This window comes from Mustela putorius, unplaced genomic scaffold (genome assembly GCF_011764305.1).
Source record: "Mustela putorius furo isolate JIRA1106 unplaced genomic scaffold, ASM1176430v1.1 tig00004007_pilon_pilon_pilon, whole genome shotgun sequence".
In the NCBI taxonomy this organism is placed as follows: Eukaryota; Metazoa; Chordata; class Mammalia; order Carnivora; family Mustelidae; genus Mustela; species Mustela putorius.
In genome coordinates, this window is record NW_025422145.1 from 13,292,491 (window position 1) to 13,316,812 (window position 24,322).

General features: G+C 54.9%; 1 protein-coding gene across 7 annotated transcripts; it reads right to left on the reverse strand.

Moving 5' to 3' along the window:
• Positions 1-3,012: 3,012 nt before the first annotated feature.
• Positions 3,013-24,322, reverse strand: FLYWCH1 (FLYWCH-type zinc finger 1). 7 transcript variants are annotated; one of them, XM_013055216.2, is made up of 10 exons: positions 23,972-24,322; positions 21,948-22,071; positions 10,683-10,913; positions 9,958-10,413; positions 8,340-8,786; positions 7,944-8,207; positions 7,340-7,609; positions 6,212-6,484; positions 3,862-3,934; positions 3,013-3,418 (listed from the first exon to the last, which is right to left on the reverse strand). In XM_013055216.2, exons 1-10 carry the CDS (start codon positions 24,242-24,244, stop codon positions 3,295-3,297), a joined length of 2,535 nt encoding a protein of 844 aa, XP_012910670.2. In that variant the 5' UTR covers positions 24,245-24,322; the 3' UTR covers positions 3,013-3,294. The 7 variants fall into 7 exon arrangements, with proteins under 7 accessions (XP_012910670.2, XP_012910667.2, XP_004750690.3 ...); XM_013055213.2 differs by having other exon boundaries at positions 7,968-8,207; positions 10,683-11,126; positions 23,972-24,321; XM_004750633.3 differs by having other exon boundaries at positions 7,346-7,609; positions 10,683-11,126; positions 23,972-24,320.

Below are 24,322 nucleotides of genomic sequence, written 5' to 3' on the forward strand. Positions count from 1 at the left end.
CTGAACTGAGGGTCTATGTTGCCCTGTCCTTGGGGGAGCCATTTCCTTTTTAAGCTTGCCCCAGTCCATGAGAAAGATGGGGCCCAGGGTGAGGGGCAGCCACAGAGAACCTAGGTCTCTCTTTCAGTGACAGGAGGATCATGGCCAGCAGGGGCCGCAGCTCCCCCTGCAGGCTGGGAGCAGAGCCCTCACCAACGGCTCCAGAGAACCCCCACCTGCTCTTGGTCCAGCCCACATGGGGTCCAGGTGAGCTGGCACTGCCTCCTGTGAGGGGGTCTCTTCAGGGGGTGCCCAACCTAATTCTATCACTCCTGACTTCATGGCACTGAGACACAGTATGCGTGGCTTCATGGTGGCCAATGTGGACGCACATACCAGTTCTACACGGTGAGATATAAAACAGGGTTTATTGGCAGGAAATCTATAAGCAGAGGGATGGCGGGTGCGGGGCGCCCCAAGCTGTTGCTGTCCCATAGCCGGACAGCAGGCCCCATGGCCAGCTTGGCAGGAGAGGGGGGGCCTGTGGCTGTGTGCTCCCCGCCGCAATTATGCACAGAAGAGCATGGACGCAAGGACGTTCACTGTCAAGGCTGTGGCCCAGTTAGCAAGCAGCCACCTCGGGACCACCTCCTCCTCGGCCATCAGGCCGGTCCGCTGCAACGCTACCAGACAGAGAAGGGGATGGGGCTCTGCCACCATCGGGCCCACCTCTCCTCCTGCATCAGACAGGTGTGGACCACCCAGACAGCGCTGGCGGGGTAGTGTCTGCCCAGGGCCGGCTTCCTGGCAACATCTGGGCTGGCTCCCGCGGCCAGGAACGACACCTACTATGGGGACCACGACCCTGGATTTAAGCCGGAAGACAGCAAAGGAGAGAAACTCTGACAGAGGCTGTGGCAAGGCCTCTGCTTTGGCGGGCTCTGCTATGGTGAGGGATGACTGCAGCCCAGCCGCGGGGGGCCCAGGAGCACAAAGGGCCGCCCCCTCCCCACACACCCCTGCACCTGTCTGGGGAAGCCCATGGAGAGGTCGCTCCGGAAGGGAGTTCAGTGGGAAGCAGCAGCGACTTCAGATGCGGCCCCACCAGACTGGACTGTTCTTGGCAAAGTCAAATGCCCTGACAACGGACGGGTGTTCACGGCTCAGAGCAGTAGAGCAGCGAAGGGGCGTCTTTGTGGGAAGAAGCTTCTTCGGCTCTTTCGTGGGACCTTGCCCCAGGTCACGTACACCTGCAAGGGGGGCGAGCTCCCGGCACTCCGGTCTGCCCGCTCCGGAGACACCATCCACATGGCGCTCCCGGGAGCCTCTCGCAGTGAAGGCCGCCAGCGCTTGGCAAGAGTGGAAGAGGGTTTTTGTGCGGCAACATCTAACCGGGCGGGAAAGGCCAGGGGCCCGGGTGCACAGCGCACGAGGTCCATCTGCTCGTGTCGCGAGGAGCTTGGCCTCTCTGGGGCTTACTGTCCCATTTTGTACCTTCCACCTTCCTGATTACAAAGAAACACATATTCAATATAAAAATCCAATCATGGCAGAGGTAGGCAATGCAGAGAGTTCCCTCTTCCCCGGAGATAACCATCAGCTAGGTCATTTTTGTACATGTTCACCTGCACACAAGCTCCCCGTTTCCTTTAAAGGGGGAGGTTGCCCCATAACACAATCTGGGGGTGCCTGGCTTTCTACACTAGCATGTCCTGGGAGGAAACAGACACTCCTGAGAGGAGGAGGGCAGGAGTCCGATTCCCCTGGGCAGGGGCTGCGGGGGCGAGCTGGCTTCTAAGGAGCAGAGTAAATCAGAGCGGCAGGGTGTGACAGTATTGTGACAGTATTCTAGAAGTCACTGTCACCTGCTTCCTGGTGTCGTTAGAGAGCTTTACTGAGCTGCCATTCCCATGCCAGCCCGCTGGCCGTGTAAGTGCAGGACTCAGCGGGGTCGGCAGGTCCGCAGCCACGCACCCAACCACACAACCACTTCAAGGACCTTTCCAATCTCCCTGGAAGTCCTTTCCGTCCTTGTCCACTTTTGAGGCCTGCCATCCAGGCCTGGGGGCCTTTCTCGGTGGGAAGCTTTAAAATGACTAATTCAGGGGCGCCTGGGTGGCCCAGTGGGTTAGAGCCTCCGCCTTCAGCTCAGGTCATGATCCCAGGGTCTGGGGATCAAGCCCCGCATTGGGCTCTCTGCTCGGCAGGGGGCCTGCTTCCCCCTTTCTCTGCCTGCCTCTCTGCCTACTTGTGATCTCTGTCAAATAAATAAATAAAATCTTTAAAAAATAAAATAAAATGACTAATTCATCTTACAGGTTTATTCAGATTTTCAGGTCTACTCAGATTTTCTTATTTCTTCTTGATTCGGCCTTGGTAGCCTATCTTTCTAGGAACGTTTTCACTTCATCTTGGTTGACCCTTCCATGCGAGTGTGGTTTTTCTTGTAGGGTAGGCAGTAATGCCCCATTTTTAATACTTGATTTTAATAATTTGAGTCTTCCCTATCTTTATTTTAAGATAGTACTTTGGCGGGGGGAACGGCACCTGGGTGGCTCAGTCGGTTAAGTATCTGCTTCAGCCAGGTCATGATTCAGGGTCCTGGGGGGATCGAGCCCCGCATCTTTTTGAAAGATTTTTATTTATTTATTTGACAGGGAGAGAGCTCAAATAGGGGAAGCAGCAGAGGGAGAAGGAGAAGCAGGCTCCCCGCTGAGCAGAGAGTCCGATGAGGGGCTCGATCCCAGGACCCTGGCTCATGACCTGAGATGAAGGCAGAAGCTTAACCAACTGAGCCACCCAGGCACCCCCTAAATAAATAAATTCTTAAAAAATATAAATAATGGTATTATTTTTTAAGTAATCTGTACCCCCCACGTGGGGCTTGAACTCATGACCTCGAGATCAGAAGTTGCACACCCCTCTGAGCCAGCCGGGTACCCCTGAGTTTTCCCTACAACTTTACAAACCAATTTTGAAAAAAATTAAATTAAACTAAAATAATAAAGAAATAAAAGGCAATTTTGGAGGCGATGTAGTTAAAGGTTTGTCGATTTGGTGGATCCTTTCAAAGAGCCAGCTTCGCGTCGCGTTCATTTTCTAGTCTCTATTTCATTCATGTCTGTTCTTTCTCACGTCCCTCCTTCTGCTTTAGAGTCGCTCCTTTCTTCTTTTCCCAGCGTCTAGCATGGTAGCGTAAGCTGCACGGGAGATCTTTCTTCTTCTTGAAGGAAGTCTTTCCAGCCACCAGGCTCCCTCGAGCAGTGCTCTGCCCCGGCCAGGCGTCTGCAGGGCCGCGGCTCCAAGCTGCTCACCTCAGACCAGGTCCCCACTCGTCTCGGGATTTCTTCCAGTCACCGGGTGCGCGGGAGTGGGGTGACATCCGATATCTGTAAGCTCCCCATCTTGCTTTGTGCTGCCGATTTCTGGCTTCACTCTGCTGCGAACACATAACGTTCTTTGTGTGATCTCAGTCCTTGTCTCTGGACGAGTCCTGCTGTTTCGGGGCCTGGGTCCCGTCTGGCCCGGCGAGCACCCCCCGTGCGCTTGCGGAGAAGACCTGCTGCTCCCCTCCGGGCCCCCATGTCACAGGGAGAGAGCTGGCGCTCACAGGAGCAGCCCCCCAGGGAGAGCTGGGGCCCACAGGCACGTGAGTGAGCGAGTTGAGGCCCCGGGGAAGGGACCCTCAGCCTCTGCGGGTCTTCAGGGGACCGCAGTCCCGGCCCACAGCTTTCCTCCAACCTCAGGGGAGACCCTGTGCCAGAACCACGAACCCGACCACTCCAGACACCTTGCCCACTGACACCGAGAGATGATAAGTGTTGCCATAAGCCACTATGTGTGGGGGGTGACCTGGGGGGGCGCAAGACAACTCACAGTTACCCATGCGTCTCAGGGCTTTCCGGAGAGCCAGGCTGCACGCACGGCGGTGCTGCCGGGGGAAGCTCCATCTTTCCTGAGGAAAGAAAGTGGAAACCAAGGGTTAATAATTTTTCTCTTGTTTAAGATTTTCTTTTCCTTCTTATTATTTTTTCCCAACGTGGGGCTTGAACTCACAACCCTGAGATCAAGAGTCACGTGTTCTACTGACTGAGCTGGCAGGGCGCCCGGTTAACTCTTTTCTTGTTGAAGCTGCTGGAGCCAAAGGCATGCTCTTTGTAATGACAACTTTACGGGCCTGAGGATGAGGAAAACGGGGTAGAAGGCTCCCCCCACCTCATGGGGAAGCCATTGGAAATTCTGGTTTTCTAATATCCCAAACTACCTGTGCCTGGTGAAAGAAGCCACTGGGGACCTTGAGAGTCAGCATTTGATCCTGTTGTTCAGGAGAGCAGAACTAAATGAGACATGGAACTGAGGTGCCCTCCACTGGGACACAGGTGTCCCACAACTTTTTTTGAGATCTTTTATTTGTTTTTTTTTTTTAAAGATTTTATTTATTTATTTGACAGAGAGAGAGATCACAAATAGGCAGAGAGACAGAGAGAGAGAGAGATGAGGAGAAGCAGGCTCCCTGCTGAGCAGAGAGCCCAATGCGGGACTCGATCCCAGGCCCCTGGGATCATGACCTGAGCCGAAGGCAGAGGCTTAACCCACTGAGCCACCCAGGCGCCCCATGAGATCTTTTATTTGTTTGACAGAGAGAGAGAGACAGCAAGAGAGGGAACACAAGCAGGGGGAGTGGGAGAGAGAGAAGCAGACTGCCCGCTGAGCAGGGAGCCCGATGTGGGATTTGTTTTTTTGTTTGTTTGTTTTTAAAAAAAAATTTTTTTTATTCAGGGCGCCTGGGTGGCTCAGTGGGTTAAGCCGCTGCCTTTGGCTCAGGTCATGATCTCAGGGTCCTGGGATCAAGTCCCGCATCGGGCTCTCTGCTCAGCAGGGAGCCTGCTTCCTCCTCTCTCTCTCTCTGCCTGCCTCTCTGCCTACTTGTGATCTCTCTCTGTCAAATAAATAAATAAAAATTTAAAAAGTATATATCCTTTAAAAAAAATTTTTTTTATTCATTTATTTGACAGACACACCACAAGTAGGCAGAGAGGCAGGCAGAGAGAGAAAGAGAGGAAGCAGGCTCCCCGCCGAGCAGAGAGCCAGATGCAGGCAGGGCTCAATCCCAGGACCCTGAGATCATGACCTGAGCCGAAGACAGAGGCTTAACCCACTGAGCCATGAGGAATCCCCCCCTTTTTTTTTAAGATTATTTATTGGGGCATCCAGGGTCTCAGTCAGTTAAGCAGCTCCCTTGGCTCAGGTCTTGATCCTGGAGTTGGGAGATCAAGCCCGGCATCAGGCTCCCCACTCAGTGGGGAGTCTGCTTCTCCCTCTGCCCCTTCCCCTAGCTCCTTCTCTCTCACTCACTGTTCCTCTCGCAAATAAATAGTCTTTTTTATAAAGACTTTTATGACAGAGAGAGAAACCACAAGCAGGAGGAGCAGCAGGCTGAGGGAGAAATAAGCTCTCCGCTAAACATGGTGCCCGACACGGGGCTTGATCCCAGGACCCCAGGATCCTGACCTGAGCCGAGGGCAGATGCTTAACGACTGAGCCACCCACTGCCCCCCACGACTTCTATTTCTCACTGATGCCAAACACTCCTTTCTCCCAGAAACCACTTTTTATTTTTTTTTAGCAGAGCCATATTTCTTTTGGTGGTTTTATACAACTTGGATTCATTTTTGTATTTTTTAAGATGTGGCCCTTATTGTTCGCATGCATTAATATGAAACACAAAAATGCTTTCTAATGACTTGTTTTCTATCCTGTTTATGTGATGGGAACCCACTTTCAGTTCAATAAAATTAGTTCTTGGCAAAACCTTATGAGTGTGCGTGTGTGTGCACGTGTGTGTGTGTAAGCCTGTGTGCATGCATGCGCAGGTGTGTGTACACACAAACACTGGCATGCTCTTCTCGAGCAGTCTCTGTTTTTTCATCTGATTTTCAAGAGACTGATCTGTGACCAGTTAAGACCTCTTAGGATAAGGGAAAGGAGAAGACACGAATGAGAAGGGGAGTTGTTCTGAGAACGGGACGGATCTAGGGGTGCTTTCAAGTTCTGGAAAAGGAAAAGGCTCCAGAGGACGGAAGAGGTAGAAAACTCTGGAAAGGTAGAAAGGCCAGGGCACAAAGCTCCTCAGACAGTGCCTGTCCTCTGAGGTGTCCGCACCACGGGCTAGGAGGGCTGCAAGCCCCGCCGCTCGTGTTCGCCCCGCTCTGACCGCCAATCCCCTCTGCACCTGGGTCTGCCTGTGGGGCCACGCTGGGGAGCCGCTCCCGCTGCCTCAGGGCCTCCAGGCCCGCCAGGTCGGGCGGGTGGCAGTGGCTGCGCATCACAGTCACCAGCTGACCCTGCGTGATGGCCCGGCTGCGGCAGCCCAGCCGGGCCTGGTCCCGGCACATCCAGTAGACCTTCTCCCCCGCCGCCTTCTCCTTCCTGTAGAGGAAGGACTCGTACACCAGGAACCTGCCCCCGAGGGACGTCCTCAGGAACTCCAGAGGCTGGAGGGGTCCTGGAAGGAATGTGGCAACGTGAACGGGGCAGCTCGGAAGCAGGCTGCAGAGCCTGGGCGGCAGGGACCGAAGCCGCTTCCTCTGAGCCTGCGGCGCCCCCACAGAGGCGCTCTGCTCTCTGCCAGCAGACCAGCCCCGCTCTGGGGCCCGAGGGCTGCGGCTCCAGCGGCCAGCCCAGGGCCTGCGGCCCTGACACCCTGGAGGACAGACTGGCTGTCTCCTTTTGAGGGCTGTGGGGCTGCCCGGGAGGCTGGCCCTGTGTCCCTGCACGCCCCTCCTGACCCTCCTGGGACCCCACACCTGCTGGCAAGCACCCCGCTCAAAGGTTGGGCTACACCACTCAGCGGGGCCCATGGCTGGCTGGGACCACGCACCAGGAGCCACCTGGCTCCATGTCCCCTCTCTCCTTGACCAGCTGGCGACTGATCAACTCTCTCTTGAGGCTTTTAAGACCCTGAATTGAAAGGTCCTGCAATGCTGGAGTCTGGGGGGCTCGAGAGAACTGGGTGGGGGAGTGAGAAAAATAGATGGACCCGAGAGGGAAGACAGAATGTCCCTGAGGTCCAGGCTTATTGCCCCATTAGTGGGTGCTGGGCACTTCCTGTCCTGTAGCAGATCATGTCCCCTGTCCCCTCCCTCTAGCTGAGTGGGTTTCTCTCTGCTGCCAGCCAGTCCCACACCAGCGCCAGCCTCAAAGATGGAGCCCATAAGCACCCCTGCCTTTAGGGACCTTTAGGTCTGTTTGCATACCACCACACGTGGGTGGCTAGACCCCACCAGGCCCAGGGCCAAGGACAGAAGGTCCCAGCAGGGAGACCGGGGCCCAGCACCTGCCGTGCTCTGCACCAGCTCACCCGCACCTGAGCCTTCCCTCTGCGCCGGGCTGGGGATCTGCTCCCGCTGCCTCAGGGCCTCCAGGCCCCCCAGGTCGGGTGGGTGACAGTGTCTGCGCATCACCATCACCCGCTGGCCCTGCGTGATGGCCCGACTGCGACAGCCCATGCGGGCCTGGTCCCGGCACGTCCAGTAGACCTTCTCGCCCGCCGCCTTCTCCCGCCGGTACAGGAAGGACTCGTACACCAGGAAGCTGCCGCCCAGAGGGGTCCTCAGGAACTCAGGGCCTCCTGGGGAGAACAGGACAGGTGCGGGGGGAGAACTGGGAGCCAGGTCTTGGAGTTCAGCAGGGAGGTGATGGGGGCCCCTGTTCTCAAAGCAAGAGCAGCATAGCTCCTGGACAGAGCAGCTCAGGGAGGGCCCTGCCCAGACAGAGCAGGGCTAAGGTGAGGAGGGGAGGCTAGGGAGGGGAGGGGAGAGCAACCGGAGAGGGCTGTACCCACTTCCAGAGTGTTCCCCTAAGAACGGGATGCTGCTTGGTGGAGCTCGCGGGAGGGCTGAGGGAAAGGTGGCCTTCTGGGTCTCCTGCTTGTCACCAAGGCCCATGGCCACAATCTGTCCTACCTGGGCTCCCCCGCTGAGCCGTACCGGGGCGTTTCTCCCGTTGCCTCAGGGCTTCCAGGCCCCCCAGGTCGGGCGGGTGGCAGTGGCCACGCATCACGGTCACCCTCCGGCCCTGGGTGATGGCCCGGCTGCGGCAGCCCATGCGGGCCTGGTCCCGGCACGTCCAGTAGACCTTCTGCCCTGCCGCCTTCTCTCGCCGGTACAGGAAGGACTCGTACACCAGGAAGCTGCCACCCAGAGGGGTCCTCAGGAACTCAGGGCCTCCTGGGGAGAAACGGGACAGGTGCGGTGGCGGGGAGGAAGTGGCGATTCAGGGTTTTGGGTCCCCTCCTACCTCCCTGGACCTGAGGAAGCAAGACCCTCGGGGGCTCTGGGCCAGGAATGCAAAGGGCTCACCTGGGTCCTCATCCTGGTCCTCAGCAGGGGATCCCTGCGGGTCCTGGGGCGGGGCTGGAAGGACTTTTGTGCGCTTCCTGGGCCGGGCTTTGGCGACAGTCAGGGTCCCAGGCCCCCTGCGGGGGAGCAGGCTGTCCACGCCTCGGAGCAGCTTGTCCGCTTGGCCCCCAGGTCCCCCAGGCCGGGTCTGCAGCGTCTCAATGGCCTTCTCCTGCTGTCGCCGGGCCTCCAGGCCCTCCATGTCGGGTGGGTGGCAGTGGCCCCGCATGACGGTCACCCGCTGGCCCTGGGTGATGGCCCGGCTGCGGCAGCTGTGAAGCGCATGGTCCCTGCACGTCCAGTAGACCTTGTCTCCCACGGCCTTCTCCCGCTTGTAGAGGAAGGACTGGTGCACCAGGAAGCTGCCACCATAGCATGTCCTCAGGAACTCCAGGGGCCGGGCTTCTCCTGGGGGAGGAAGCTGGCGCAGTCACGGCAGGTGGAGGAGAGGAGTCTGGGGCAGTGTGGGGGGCCAAGCGCTTTTTCCCTTGATGTGGACGCCGACTGGGGCTTCCCCTGAGCTGGGCGTGCATGGGCCCCTTGGGCATTCTCCCGACCCCCCAATGCTCCGAGGGAGCCAGGGAGAAGGTGTAGGTCCTCTCCAGGAGGTTAGCGGGGAGGTCCCAGCTCAGGTGGTTACACCTCATGGTGTAACACTCCTGTCCATACTCTTTTTAAGGTTTGTTTTTGAAACTTTTCCCTAATTTTTTAAAGATTTTATTTATTTGGGGCGCCTGGATGGCTCAGTGGCTTAAGCCTCTGCCTTGGGCTCAGGTCATGATCTCAGGATCCTGGGATTGAGCCCCGCATCAGGCTCTCTGCTCAGTGGGGAGTCTGCTTTCCCCTCTCTCTCTGTCTGCCTCTCTGCTACTTGTGATCTCTGTCTCTTTGTCAAATAAATAAATAAAATCTTTAAAGAAAAATAGACAATAAAAAACACATATTCTCCACCTCCCCCCCCACCCCACCCCTTCCCCCGCTCCAGCACCCAGCACAGCAGCAGCCCTAAGTCCTTAAACCCTCACATCTGGATCAGGAGGGAGCCAACCCTTGGGACAAGTCCACCTCCCCTTTGCTGGTAATAAAAGCCACCAAGACCTCAGCTACCGCGCACTGGGTGCCACCACATGTGGGACTGGCACCGAGCGCTTCCAGCCCATCAAGCATCTCATCCCCCCCCGCACTGGAGTGATGCCCCAACCCGGACAGTTCCCAAAACCCCAGAGCTTCAGCACCTGTGCTGAACCTTGGTGGGGTGGGGCTGTGACCTGAACCTGGTCCAGAGCTCTCCCCTAGGCTGACCTCCCCTAATGTCCTGGGCCACTAAGCCCACCTCGCTCTGTTCAAACTCACGTTTCTGGGCCTCGCACCAGACCCTGCTGCATCACAAAGTTCCAGAAGGACTTGGGCCCCGTGGTTCTGGAGCACTAGTTCTGTCCCCCGGGTTTGATGATTTCTGGGCCATGCTGACTTAGAGCGCATTACAAACCATGGGGACCCCACGTTTCCATCTGAGCACAGGTAAGGACCCCCGGGTTCCTGCCTGCCCCAGAGTGGAAGCTGGGCACGGGGCACTCACCGATCCCCAGAGTCGGGCGTTTCTTGGGGGGCAAGCTCAGCAGCGACATGGCTCGCAGCCCCTCCTCTACTGCAGCCGGCTTGCTCAGCACCAACCCAGGGGTGCGCTCTGGCTCCTGAGGGCACAGCCAGGGGCCCACCCCTTTCAGCGGCTCCTCTGGTTGGCCCCCAGGGCCATCTGGACCCCCCAAGCCTTCAGGCAGGGCTGGGCCGGGCAGCTTCTGTCTTCGGCGCCGCGCCTCCAGGCCCTCCTCATCGGGCGGGTGGCAGTGGCCCCGCATCACCGTGGCCCTCAGGCCTCGGGTGATGGCCCGGCCCCGGCAGCCCAGCTCCCAGTGTTCACGGCATTTCCAGTACACCTTGTCCCCCACTGCCTTCTCCTGCTTGTACAGGAAGCACTCGAGCACCAGAAGGCGGCCCCCGAAAGGGGTCCTCAGGAACTCCAGGGGCTTGGGGGCTGTGGAGGAAAAGAGAGGGCTGGGTTGGCTGGAACGGAGCAAGCGTTGAGGCCAAGGGCATGGACGGGAGCACGGGGGGGTGTGCAGGGACAATGCCCTGAGATCATCACACCAGCCAGCCAGAGTCCTGGTTAGAGAAAAGGATGCTTGGCTCCAAGCAGAGATGGGACCCCAAGGCCACCCCTTAGAAGGGGGTCCACAGGGCCTATGTCTGAGCAAGCAGGCCCACAGAGGGAGCTGGGCCAGGAGCAGGAGGCCTGGAACTCACCTGTGTCTGACTTGTTGTGCTTCTGCTCAAAGGCCTGGGGGGTTGGCCGGACTGCCCCCACTTGCTCCTCCACTGACAGGATCTGGGGGGTCCTGGCCAGTGCGTCAGGACTGGACATCTCCAAGGACAGGACACAGTGCCCTCCTTCGGGCTGGGAGTCCACCCCATCCACGCTCTCGGTGGAGGCCGTCAGCAGGACCAGTTCGGAGAATTCTTGGGGCTTCGTGGGCGCTACAGGGACAACATTGGTGCCTGGCTCAGGGGACTCCGGGGATGGCTCCTGGCCAGCCTTCACACTCTCGCCCTCCTGCTCGCTGGGCTCCGGCAGGGGCATTCTGGGATGATGGCCCGTCCCTGCGGCCACGCTCAGGACCCAGCAGGTGGAGTTCTCGTCCTCCTCCTCCTCCTCCCTGCTCAGGAACCTGGCAGTCCAGGGGGTCCGTCCTAAGGAAGGAGGCAAAATCCATCCATGGAGGCCCCCTTGGGCCTGGGGCTCAGGAAGATGGACGTGGGCCGGAGGTGGAGCCAGAGGGGGCTGAAAGGCTGGGGAGAGTCCTGCGTGGAGCTGGGGCACCCCGGGTAGGTGCTTCTGCTCCTCTGTGCCCTCTCAGGCAACTGCGGTCTGGTGACGTCCCCTCCCCAAATGCCACACTCCTGTCTGTAAAATGTACCACAGGCCGGGCTCTCCAGGGGCTTTTGGGGAGACTGAGGCACTGAGGACCATGAGCTTCTACAAATAGAGGCCCTTAGGTGCTGAGCACGGTGGGACGTGTCTTCACGGGGTTTCCCATTTAATTTGGCCCCATGTTATAATAGTTTATCATTCTTATTGATCCAGTGTACAGATGAGGACACTGAGGCACGCTAGGACAGCCAACATGGCCACGAAGTGCAGAGCCGGGAGTCGGGTCGAGGGGATTCCAGAGCCTGACCTCTCACCAGACCTGGTTTACCTCATCTGGGATGATGGTAACTGGCCTTCCTGAGCACCAAGCCTCAGAGACCAGCACGCAGGTCACGGGCTCAGGTCCCAGACCCTCCCTGGATACCTGGTGTCCCACCTCCTGACACTGTGTCACAGGGAGACGAGCCGGGCACCCACGGGCGCTCTGCAGACCACAAAGGAGACGTCTGGCTCTGAGAGGCGGGACTTCTTGGACTCACAACCTGATCTGTCCCCCAGCCTGGGCCGGAGGCCCCGGACCACACAGTACTCAGGAGATGCCAGGGGACACCTGGAGGGCAGTGACCTTGTGTCTGAGCCGGGGCTGGTGCTGCCTCAGCTGGGAGGGGACAGGGCGGTAGAGGTGTGCAGAGAATCCACAGTCACTCCAGGACCCCTGGCTTCTGGGCTGGAGAAGCACAAAGGATGTGTTACAGGGGTGGAGTTAGCCCTGGGTACCAGTGTAGGTTGAACTTCCTTGCTTTCTTGAGGGACTAGTTGGTGGGTGAATGGCTTGGTCTCCCCTGACTCTCGTTAAGAAGGAGCAGGACTGCAGCCTCCCTGCACATTTCAGCTCCCCATTTGTGAGCTGTCACCCTCGTTTCCAGTGTCGCCATTCCTGCTCTGGAGTACCTGGTTTGGGGCCCAGATTCAGCTCCCCAAGGCCTGGTCAGCCTAAGGGCAGGGCCCCAGTGCCCTACTAGGACAGAGCCAAGGCTGAAGGCTCAGAGGGGTGCCTCATCTCCGCCCCATCTCGCCATACACGACTGCCCATCCCAGGGCAGCAGAGAAGCCCATCACAGGGGTTTGGGGTGGGAGGTGGTGGAGAGACTCCCGGTCCCAGGCCACCTGATCGAGAATCCTGGCTGTGCTGCCCTCCCGCGTCATGCCCTGGACTTTCCAACGCTCGCTCCTCCCGTGCCACCCTTCTTTGCCCTGCCCATCCCGCCCCACACCCTGACGTGGCTGTGCCGGGACACGTGGACCCCTGGAGACTGGCCCCAGCAGGACCTAGTGTGCGCACAAAGATGCTCTGGGCAGCAAAGGGTGACAGCGGGAAGCCCCGCCCCTGGACCGCCATGTCCCCCTCGCGAATTGGCCTGAGGCAGGACCGTCAGTCAGCAGCCTGATTGGGCTGGGGGGCTCTGGCTCCCCTCGCGCTGTGGTCCCTGTGCTCTGGGTCCCATGCCCCAGCCGGCTGGTGCTCTTCCGCGTCCCAGCGGCCTCCAGCCTGCGGGACCAAGGGTGCAGGGGGCCGGCCCTCCCTTCTGCAGAGGCCTCGGACAACTCCAGCCAGGCGAAGCACTGTGGTCGCCGTCCACACAGCACACACACTCCTACAGGCCCAGCCCTGGGTCCCTGCCACATGCGGGGCAAAAGGGGACGCTGTGGGGACCCCGACACACCACTGGTCTCAGACCATCAAACGCCGAAGGCTGGCCTCCTCCAAACTAGAGGGCACTGGCATGACTAAGAGCCCCCACATTCCACAGGAACAGGACCCAGAGTCATGGGTACCCCAGAGTCAGAAGACGGTGAGATCTCCTCAAATACAAGTTCTGCATAAAACGCTTCTAACACGTACACCCCTCAAAGGATACGGAAGAGATTTCAGCACAACCAAAGGCGAACTCTGGCCACCCCCATCTCACCCCCCCGCACACCCTCATCATCTGCTGAAAAGCAGGGGTCTGGCAACGACCTTGAATTTGGATTGGTTTGATGGTTACCATCCTCACCCACTAAGGGGTCTCGGAATGTAGATCGTCTAATGACCACATCAAGTACGCAGGCCCCCCTCGCAATGTGGTCTTGAATCTGGACAGGCTCCAGCCCAGACGGGTCGCTCGCTCTGAGACTTGCTGAGTGTGGCGGAAGCAAGCTGCGGGCTTGGAAGTCCTCACCCTTAGGAGACGCCACATTAGGAAGCCGTGTGAGCGGCCACGTGCTGGCAGGAAGCACTGCCAGGCATCGCGGAAAAGCATCCTGCACTGTGCAGCCCAGCAGACCCCCTGCCTGTGCGATCCTGCACGGCGGCCATGGGAACAGCCCACCCACCTCATGGGATACCCATCAAAAATAAACTTATCTTAAGCCAGTGAGATCGGGGTCATTTACTCAGCAGTAACTGGTACTCTTGGAAGGTAACTGAGCCTGGTGGGTTTTGGCTTTTTGATGGATGGAACAGAAAAGGTTGTGAGATGCACAGTACCAAAGTGCATTTGAACTTCAGGGGCCATGATACAGAAACGTTAAATCCCTCAGCTGATCACGCTTAAACGGGCTGGTGATCCACCAAGAAGAACAAAAAAATTAAGGATGAAGGATGGCAATGAGAATTAAGACCCCGGTAATGGGGGCACCCGTGGGCTGTCAGTGAAATGTCTGCCGTCGGCTCAGGTCATGATCCCGGGGTTCTGGGATCGAGCCCCACATCGGGCTCCCTGCTCAGCAGAGAGCCTGCTTCTCCCTCTACCTGCTGCTACCCCTGCTTGTGTTCTCTCTCATCTTTCTTTTTTTTTTTTAATTTATTTTCAGAAAAACAGTATTCATTGTTTTTTCACCACACCCAGTGCTCCATGCAATCCGTGCCCTCTATAATACCCCACCTGGTACCCCAACCTCCCACTCCCCCCAATCTTAACAACAACAACAAAAATAGCAAAAAGTCTGCAATGTAATAAGCCAGTCACAAAAAAAACTAATGCATGTGATTCCACTTCTGTAAAGTTCCTACACTAGTCAAATTCATGGCTGCAGAATCGGGGGGCCACTGCAGTGGGGAGGGGACAGGGAGCTGTTGTTCAGTGGGTGTGGTTTCAGTTCGGGATGATGATGACAACGTTCTGGCAGCGGAGGGTGACGATGGTGGCATACCAGCGTGAGGGCCAGAATGATTCAAGCTGTAAATTTTTGTGATATATGTTTTACCACATGCACACAAATCTGTAACAAACTACATGGAGTAATGTTCCATTTACCTAACATCACTGGGGAATGAGGTTGTACAGAAAAGGCAGATTTCAAACAAGCTGAAGTTCTCTCTCCAGGATGAGGACTTATTTTTTTTTTAAAGATTTTATTTATTTATTTGACAGAGAGAAATCACAAGTAGACAGAGAGGCAGGCAGAGAGAGAGAGAGGGAAGCAGGCTCCCTGCTGAGCAGAGAGCCCGATGTGGGACTCGATCCCAGGACCCTGAGATCATGACCTGAGCCGAAGGCAGCGGCTTAACCCACTGAGCCACCCAGGCGCCCCCAGGATGAGGACTTTAACCATTTTATCTGCTTCACTGTTTACCCTCTGAGGATGGATCTCTCCATAAGCTCTTACCACTCTTCACTATCTGGATGAAGGGGGCATACATATTTTCTCCTGATCTGGAAATAAACTGTCTCCCCCCAGTTCCCTTGGTACAGCTCCCCTCCCCTCTGGGCCCCTTCTCCACCCTTCATGTCCTGATCTCTCTGGTCACCAACACTCTCTGCCTCCACGTTCTCTGCACCGGGACTACCAAGGTTCTTCGGTCTCCTGTGTCTGAGAATAAGACCTAACCAAAGCCCCTCCTTCCCTCAACAGTCCAACTTTGGAAGGCCGGCTCACACTCCTGCCTTCTCGGCCCGGCTGTCTGCAGGCTGTCCGCCAGCTCTGCGGACACCAACCGCTCTCTCGTTCAGCCCCCGGTGCAGGGTTGGCACCAGCTGTGTCGATCCATACACCGTGATCTCCCTCGGAACCACCTGCGCAGGCCTATGTGTGGTCCATCCATACGACGGAATGATATTCGGACATAACCAGGAATCAAGTTCTGGCACGTGCCAGATGAACGCTGAGAACATCATGCTTAGTCAAAGAAGCTGGGCACGGGGCGCCTGGGGGGCTCAGCTGGTAAAGCATCTGCCTTCAGCTCAGGTCATGAGCTCCAGGTCCCAGGAACAAGTGAGGAGTCTGCTTCTTCCTCTCCCTCTCTGCCTCTCCCCCCAGCTTGTGCTCGCTCGCGCTCTCTCTCTCTCACACACAAATAAATAAATAAAATCTTAAAAAAAAAAAGGCAGCAGCATCCAGACACAAAAGATGGCATATACATGACTCCGTTCATATGACATGTTGAGAACAGGCAAATCCACTGAGATGGAATGCAGATGAGCGACTGCACAGGACTGGTGGCGGGGGGAGATCTGGAAGTGATGCTAAGAGGTGTGGGGCTTTTGGGGTAATGAAACTGATTGTGAATCAGTGAAACTGATTGTGGTGATGGTTGTTGGACTCCGTGGACATATGGAATACAGTGAGCTATACACTCTTGACAGGGGAGTTGTATGCGTGTAAATCAGATCTCAATAAAACTGCTTAGAAAATATCCTTATAGGGATTCAGGTCCCCAGGGTCACTAGGATGAAAAACAGTTTTCTTTTTCTTTCCTTTTTTTTTAAAGATTTTTAAAAAGTCATTTCTATACCCAACATGGGGCTCAAACTCACAACCCTGAGATCAAGAGTCACACGCTCCACTGATGAGGCCATCAGACGCCCCGAAAACCGGTCTTGTACACCCTAAGCAGGCCTTTCCCTACTGGGTTTGGTTTCCTCATCAAAAAAGAGGGATTGAACATTAGGAGATTGTGGAGGTTGTGAAGATTATATTGTAAAAACGATAGAAAAATTTGTTTAAACTGTTAAGAACCGGGCGCCTGGGTGGCTCAGTGGGTTAAGCCGCTGCCTTCGGCTCGGGTCATGATCTCAGGGTTCTGGGATCGAGTCCCACATCTGGCTCTCTGCTCAGCAGGGAGCCTGCTTCCCTATCTCTCTCTCTCTGGCTGCCTCTCCATCTACTTGTGATTTCTCTCTGTCAAATTAATAAATAAAATCTTAAAAAAAAAAAAAACTGTTAAGAACCGAATTCCTAGTCAACGCCCCATAATCTTGCCCCTCAGACACACTGCTCTGTCCCTTTTTTGGGTCAGAGCTCTGGACGGACATTTTGTTTTCCGTGACACACACGTCGCATCAACATGTCCTTTGCAATTTCGCCCCACTTTACGGTGGAGGCCCCCACCTAGACCAGATGGAGCCCAGCCCAGGATCAAATCATTACGTAAGGCAGGCCTAGAACCGGCCCGGCGCGCTCCGAGAAGCCCGCCAGCAATGCTCTCGGTGGCCGCAGGGTGGCGGTGCTGCTTCTTACGGCCCGCGCACTGCGTCCTCGGCGAGGAAGAGCGGCCTCACACGACCGTTTCCAAAACAAGAACGTGGGAGTTCTTCCATGAAGCAAAAATAACCAAAGATTTCCCAAAATGTTTGTATTTACAAAACTTAACATTTAGGAAGCAGATGCAGTGAACAAAGTCTGCAAATACCATCTTTTCTAAGCTAAGGTTTTCCCAAAAACAAACCCAAGTACAGCTTGGACCCCGCGGGGCCTCTCCCTCTGCTTCTGGAGACTCTGCTCAGAGTTGTGGGTTACAGACTGATTTTATGTATTCATGGCCTCAAAAACAAAACAAAAAAATGGGGTGCCTGGGTGGCTCAGGTCATGATCCTGGGGTCCTGGGATTGAGCCCCGCATTGGGCTCCCTGCTCAGCTAGAGGCCTGCTTCTCCCTCTCCCCTTCCCCCTGCTTCTGTTCCCTCTCTCGCTGTGTCTTTCTCTGTTAACTAAATAAATAAAATCTTTATTTTTATGTTTTTTAAAGATTTTATTTATTTATTTGACAGAGAGAGATCACAAGCAGGCAGAGAGGCAGGCAGAGAGAGAGGGGGAAGCAGGCTCCCTGCTGAGCAGAGAGCCCGACGTGGGGCTTGATCCCAGGACCCCAGGACCCCAGGACCATGACCCAAGCTGAAGGCAGAGGCTTAACCCACTGAGCCACCCAGGCGTCCCAATAAATAAAATCTTTAAAACAAAAATAAAGCCCCAAAGCCTTAAATACCTAGGAAGAAATATCTCAAAATGTTAAAAGTAGGAAGAGCAGTCATTTACTTTCTCCTTCCATTTCTTTTTCTTGAAATTGTGGACAGTGTGCATGAACTCGGCACCCCGGGAAACAGGAGACAAGCTCCATCTCCTCACTCCATCATTTGTCCGTTAGCTCCGTAACTCCCCTGTGACAAGTCACACGAGAAATGAAAGGGTAATACAGATGACGGAACAGAGAAATGAGCAACACTTGAGGACATTAAAAATCCTTATTGTGGGACCCGCAGAGCCTCAAAGACATTCCCTCCGAGATATATATTAACTACAAAGGGAAAGACAGTAACGACGGAGGGGACATCCTGCGAACACCCCGGGGCATCGAGGCCGACTTCCTCGGTCATAAGACACGTCAACACCATGACGTCCTTGATGAGATGCACCAAGGACACCCCACGGTCTCTGGGATACTCCTGCCCCAAGTGCACACCTCCACTTCAATCAGACAAGGCACATCGAGGGACAGCCCGCAAAACAAGTAACCAGAACACTTGAAAAACGCTGAGGTCATCAAGGACAAGGGCAGGGTAAGGACCTGTCACTGACTGGAGAGGGCTGAGGGGACCGAGCAGCTAAATGCCATATGGGATGGCGGGACGGAAAAAGGATGTTGGGGACAAGCTGGAGAAATTAGAGTCAGGTCAACAGTGTAGGCAAAGAGAACTGTACCCTGTTGATATCCTGATTCACTCTCCACGCAGCATCGGGTAAGAGGTTGACAATTGGGGGGACCAGATGATGGGTATGTGGGAATTCTTCATACTACCTTTGCAATGCTTTTAAAGTCTAAAATTAGGGACACCTGGGTGGCTAAGTGGGTTAAGCCTTGCCTTCAGCTCTGGTCATGATCTCAGGGGCCTGAGATCGAGCCCCGCATCAGACTCTCTGCTCAGCGGGGAGCCTGCTTCCCTTCCTCTCTCTCTGCCTGCCTCTCTGCCTACTTGTGATCTCTCTCACTCCATCAAATAAATAAATAAAATCTTTTTTTTAAAAAAAGTCTAAAATTAACTCAAAAGACTTTGAAAACCCAAGTGTCAAATTTACAGACGAAGTGGGAGTTGACGGAGAAAGTAAGTGACAGAGACCTCCTGAGTGTAGGGTGAGAGAGAGAAGGAGACACCCTCTGGTCCAGAGCCTCGCCGTCCATCCTGGGACCTGGGACCTAAGCCAGGAACAAAGCTCCTCTGGCACCAGCCCACACCTCCAGTCCGGTGACCCAGCAATCTTCTTACCAAGCGTCACCACCAGCCCCGCTCAGTGTCTGGGGCCATAAATGAGCGGCCCAGGCACACATGGCTAGCGAGAGCCAAGACTCCAGCCCAGGCCTAGCTGGTGTGGAGCTAACGGGGTGCCTCCCTGTGCCCTGGGCGGCTACAGTAAGACCTAAGAAGCACCTCTTGCTTCTCCCTCTTGCAGAGGAAGCTGATGCTCAGAGCTGCCTTCAGAGTACGTCGTCAGCTGCACCGATGCGGCCCTACAAACCAGCTATTTCGTGGTTCATCCCAGTGACTTCCGGCTGATCTGGCCCATGGGAGGCACAGTGGGACACGGGAGGCTGGGGCGAGGAGGGTGTTCCAGAAGACACCTGCCTGCCCTGGAGCTCAGCCTGGCTGTGCCAGCAATGTGGGGCCCCTGCCACACTCAGGCTCGCTTGCCATTTCCTGTTTGGCCTCCCAGCTCCTCCACCACCGGGGAATACCTGATAATGTCCAGAGACATTTCTGGTTGTCACCACTGGGAGACAGGGCGTGCTACCAGCATCTACCAGGCTGGGTCAAGGATGCTGCCTGACATCCTACAGTGCCCAGGGTGGCTTCTCCAACACCCCCTAAAGAAGCATCTGGTCCAACATGCCAACCAAGCCAAGGCTGAGAAAGCCTACTTGAGATCAGTGTTTAAAAAATGAAATAAAATTTAAAAAATGAAACAAGAGAAAGTGAATCCATACAATGAGCTAAGTATAGTTTTCATGCAAGTTTTATTATAATTACTTGTATGTGTAACTCTGGCCTTTTTAAGAATTCCCCAGGGCCCTTGATAAAAATACAAATGCTTGGATTTCCATCTGAAATTCGGACAGAGGATCTGGAGAGGGATTCAAGAATCTGGATTTTTAGCAAGCACGGACTCTGGGAGACCACGGACTGTGTTTTGAGAAACACTTGAGGAGAGGCCCTGGAGAAACGTATCAGTCACTAAGTGACGTGCCTAAAAAGGATTTAAAGGGTTTTCTTTTTGTGTGTGTGCCAGGCCCCATGGGAAGTATTTTATATATGTGATCTCACTTAATCTGTCTCACTGTACATGCTCCCTCATTAATGTGTTAAATAAAATCATAACACCTGTTTATTTTGGATCAGCAGGAGAGTTATGATTTCATCTTTTCTGAGATGATCCTGTAACATTTTTTTAAAAGATTTTATTTATTTATTTATTTATTTATTTGACAGACAGAGATCACAAGTAGGCAGAGAGGCAGGCGGCGGGGGGGAGGGGGAGCAGGCTCCCCGCTGAGCAGAGAGCCCGATGTGGGGCTCCATCCCAGGACCCTGAGATCATGACCTGAACCGAAGGCGAGGCTTAACCCACTGAGCCACCCAGGTACTGCAATCCTATAACATTTTAATGTATTTCACATACCTTGAGCTATTCGGAGAACCTCAAGAACACAGACGGGAATTTGCTCAAACTCCTAAGCAATATAAGTGAAATGTGGAGGAGAGAGCTTAGCATGGCTTCCATACCTTGGGACAGCAAATACCAAACTTCTAAAAATCCCATCCTGGAAGGTTCCTTCCAGCAAAGCAAACTCCACAGGGCCTTTACAGTGAATTAATGTGCTCATACCTATGCAAGCAATCAGGCCAAATCGACTGAGACCAGCCTCATTCTCTGATCAGAAGTATCTTTCACTGAGGTTATGAGACTGTAAAGGACCATTGCGCCTCAGCGGAAACTGGGCACTGTCTAGAACACAACCTTCCAGGTTACGGGCTTCCAGCCTGAGCTACTGGGACAGCTCTGCACAGCGTAGATAACCAAGATCAATGCAAAACTATTCTAGTCGATGGGCAATAAACTTTCTCTCCATGCAAATAAGTACGTGTAAACAATTCTTCCACCTGAAGAAAAAGCCAGTTTTGCTTCCAGGTGCACATTTCAGTATCTGTCATTTTCTGGAATCTTCTCTGGATTCTCTTGCAAACTGGTTATTAGATCTTTCTGGTTCCTTGGTTAATGAGTTAAGTAAAAGCTTCCATACACGTTCCTTCCACATCTGTCTGAGACAGCTTTATTTCTTTTGTTTCGGTCTAAGGTTCTGCTTTTCTAATTGCCTGGATCACTGGCCCTGTCATCCCTGGTTCAAGTCCACAATCTTTAAAATTCTGCCAATCTGCACTGCATGCGATATAAGTGGGTATGACTTTATGAAACTTTTCCTCTGCCACGCATATGTCTACTTATCGTGGGTGGACTTCAAATGCATTTTTTTACTCTGGATGATCATTGCGTTGAGGTCAATACTTGGATCCTTGTGTTTGTTTTGTAGTATTTAATTTTCACTCACTCAAGATTTATTGAGTGACGAGTATTTTTTTTTTAAGATTTTATTTACTTGGGGCGCCTGGGTGGCTCAGTGGTTTGGGCTGCTGCCTCCGGCTCGGGTCATGATCTCAGGGTCCTGGGATCGAGCCCCGCATCGGGCTCCCTGCTCCGCAGGAAGCCTGCTTCCCTCTCTCTCTCTCTCTCTGCCTGCCTCTCTGCCTACTTGTGATCTCTGTCTTTCAAATAAATAAATAAAATCTTTAAAAAAAAAAAGAAAGAAAAGTAAAACATTAAAAAATTAAAATAAAAAAAAAAGATTTTATTTACTTATTTGACAGACAGAGATCACAAGCAGGCAGAGAGGTAGGCAGAGAGAGGAAGGGAAACAGGCTCCCCATCAAGCAGAGAGCCCGATGTGGGGCTCGATCCCAGGACCCTGAGATCATGACCTGAGCCGAAGGCAGAAGCTTTAACCCACTGCGCCACTCAGGCGCCCCGAGTGACGAGTATTTTAAATTGGGCAGATGTACACGGAAGGTTCGAGAGCCTTGTGGTTTGCTTCATCCCTCTCTTCTCTTCTCCCCTCCCCCAGGACTGAGACACAGAGCAATTCTGAGCCCACACTCAACTGCCCACTGATACTGCTTTCCTGCGTGCAGTCCCAAAGGGCTCAGTGTCAACCTGACACACCTAAGAGACCCACGAGACTCCAGACTGCCGGGAGCCTCTCAGGCAAGAGCTCATCACTAAGGTCCTGAACGTCCCAGCCTCACTCGGCAGCTGACAGTGGATCAACAGAATTACCTTCAGGCACCGAGAGCGAGACCCGCCATCCCCATCCACCAGTACTCCGGTCCTTACGGCTGAGGCTAACTTGCTCCGTACAACACCTGGGGCAAATTCCATCAATCCTCTGGACTGATTTTACCTGTGAAATAAGAAAAGTGGCGAATGAGATGCTGTATTTGAAAAGTTTCCATAAACTGTAAATCATCACGCAAGGAGTTCTTTGTTGGGCCCAGGGGTCTTGATGTTTGAAAAAGCTCCTGGGGGACTCCAGCTCTCCCCCTCCCACGTGTGCTATGGAGCTATGAGGGGTAGAGGTGTGCACTCACTGACTGGTGAACTTCCTATGAAATACGCATGCTCTCTGTGTGTGCGTACACACAGGTATTGCTCCTAGGAGGTGTTGAAGGTGGCAGCGACCGCCCCCCGCCCCCAGCGATTCGGAATCACGGCTCTAAAGCAGGGCTTCTCAACCTCAGCACCACTGGCATTTGGGGGGAGGGGGGCTGTCCTGTGCAATGAGGGATGTTTCGCAGCATTTCTGGCCTCTGCCTGCTGGATGCAGCCCACCCAGCCCAACAATACCATTGCCATATGTCCCCTGGGAACCCCACTCCTGAGTACCTGAGAGATGCACAGGGCACAGAAAGGAAGATTCTGGCTCCAGGTCCTTCCAGACCCAGGTCCTTCAGTCACCAGTCACCAGATCAGAATCTTAGCTTTTTTTTCTTTCTTTTTTTTTTTAAACTAATCTCTATGCCTAATGTGGGGCTCAGACTCACAACCTGGAGATCAAGAGTCCCCTGTCTTACCCACCGAACCAGCCAGCACCCCAGAATCTTAGCTATTTTTTTTTTTACTTCTTCCTCACCAGGCCTCATGTGTCCTCAAATCTCATTCTCTGTACCTGGTCACACCACCTTCCCGTGGCCTTCCCACAGAACATCACTCCAGGGCTTTGGTCCTCCCCCATTCCTCTGTGGCCTTCCCATCCAGCATCCAGCCTGGCTAATTCTCCCTAGGCAGTGCCAGTTGGTTAATCTTCCTAAAGCTGAACTTAATTATTTCTCTCTCCAGTAAAAATCGTCTCCTTCTCCCTTATAAACACTCCACGCTCCAGCCCCAAGCTCACACCCTCTCTTCTCCCAGTCCGACTAGGAGCCTTTGGAAGGGGAACAAGATAAACCTGAAGGCATCAAACCAGAAAATTCAAATCCAGTCCTCAAAGTGATTTTTGGCCCTGAGATGCAGAAATGCCAAAGTATTAAAAATATACCTTTTGGGGGGAAGTTGAAGGTTACCATGATTATCTGATTATTGGAACTCAGCATCCCCCCAGAGGCAAGAAGCAGAGGCTGAGAAAGACGGAGGTTTGTTAAAACAAGGGTTTCAAACTGTGGTCAGAACCACCAGGTCCCGAAATCAGTGTCACAGGTTAGCGATAGTCATTGGGAACGGAAAGGACAGAACACAACAGAATGAAATCAGAACAAAGGTAGAGGCGACGCGGCCGTACCCTGAGAGGACGTTTGAACTTCTCTCCCAGCAATCTATGTCCGCAGGCACAAGTTATGCATGGGGAGCATATTTCTCAAGTCCAAAAAGTTTGAAAGTCACAAGAGGCATCCGCGCAATCAGAAGTGGAAGGAGGGGTGTAACAGCAGCAAAAAGTGCAAGGTCACTGGGACCTACAGAACCGCGCAGGCGGGACGCGGCTGGGGTGGGGGCCAGCGCGGGTCAGCACGGTGCGGAGGACACCGCAGAGCGGGGGTACGGAAGGGGCGAACGGGGGGGTTCCCTTTCTGGGGGTGTCGGGGCTCAGTCCGGGATCTGCTGGGTTGGGGCGAAGGAGGAGCGAGGAGAAGGGAGACGAGTCTCGGGTGAAGGACAAGGAGGCGGCCTGAGCGCCGGGACCCGGAGCCGGGTGCCCACCCCCACTTCCAGCCTCAGCGGCCCTCGGGACCCCCGGGGAGGCCTGGCCGGGGGCGCGGCCACGCCATGGGACCCGGGACCCTCCCCGGCCCGCTGGGGCCCGTGCTCACCGGGCACCGGCGGGGCGGCGGCGGCAGCGGAGCCCTCCCTCTCCGGAGACCGAGCCGCGGCGGGTCCTTTGGCCTCGGCCGCCGCAGCCACGGGCGTCGACCTCGCGGCCCAGGAGCCTCAGGCCACCACAACCCTAGCGCCCGCTCCCCGCCCCCACCTGCCCTGTCGGGAGCGAGCCCCGTGCCCGCGCGCCGCCGCGCTGGCCGGGAGCGCGCGCCACCCGGCTGGGGAGCCGACCCCTTGGAACGCCCAAGCAGTCTCCCAGCGAGCATGCGCAGCAGGGCCGCGGGGCCCCCATTCCTCGGTCAAACTCCGCTTCTCCGGCTCTTCTGTGAGCGGCGCCGAGCTGG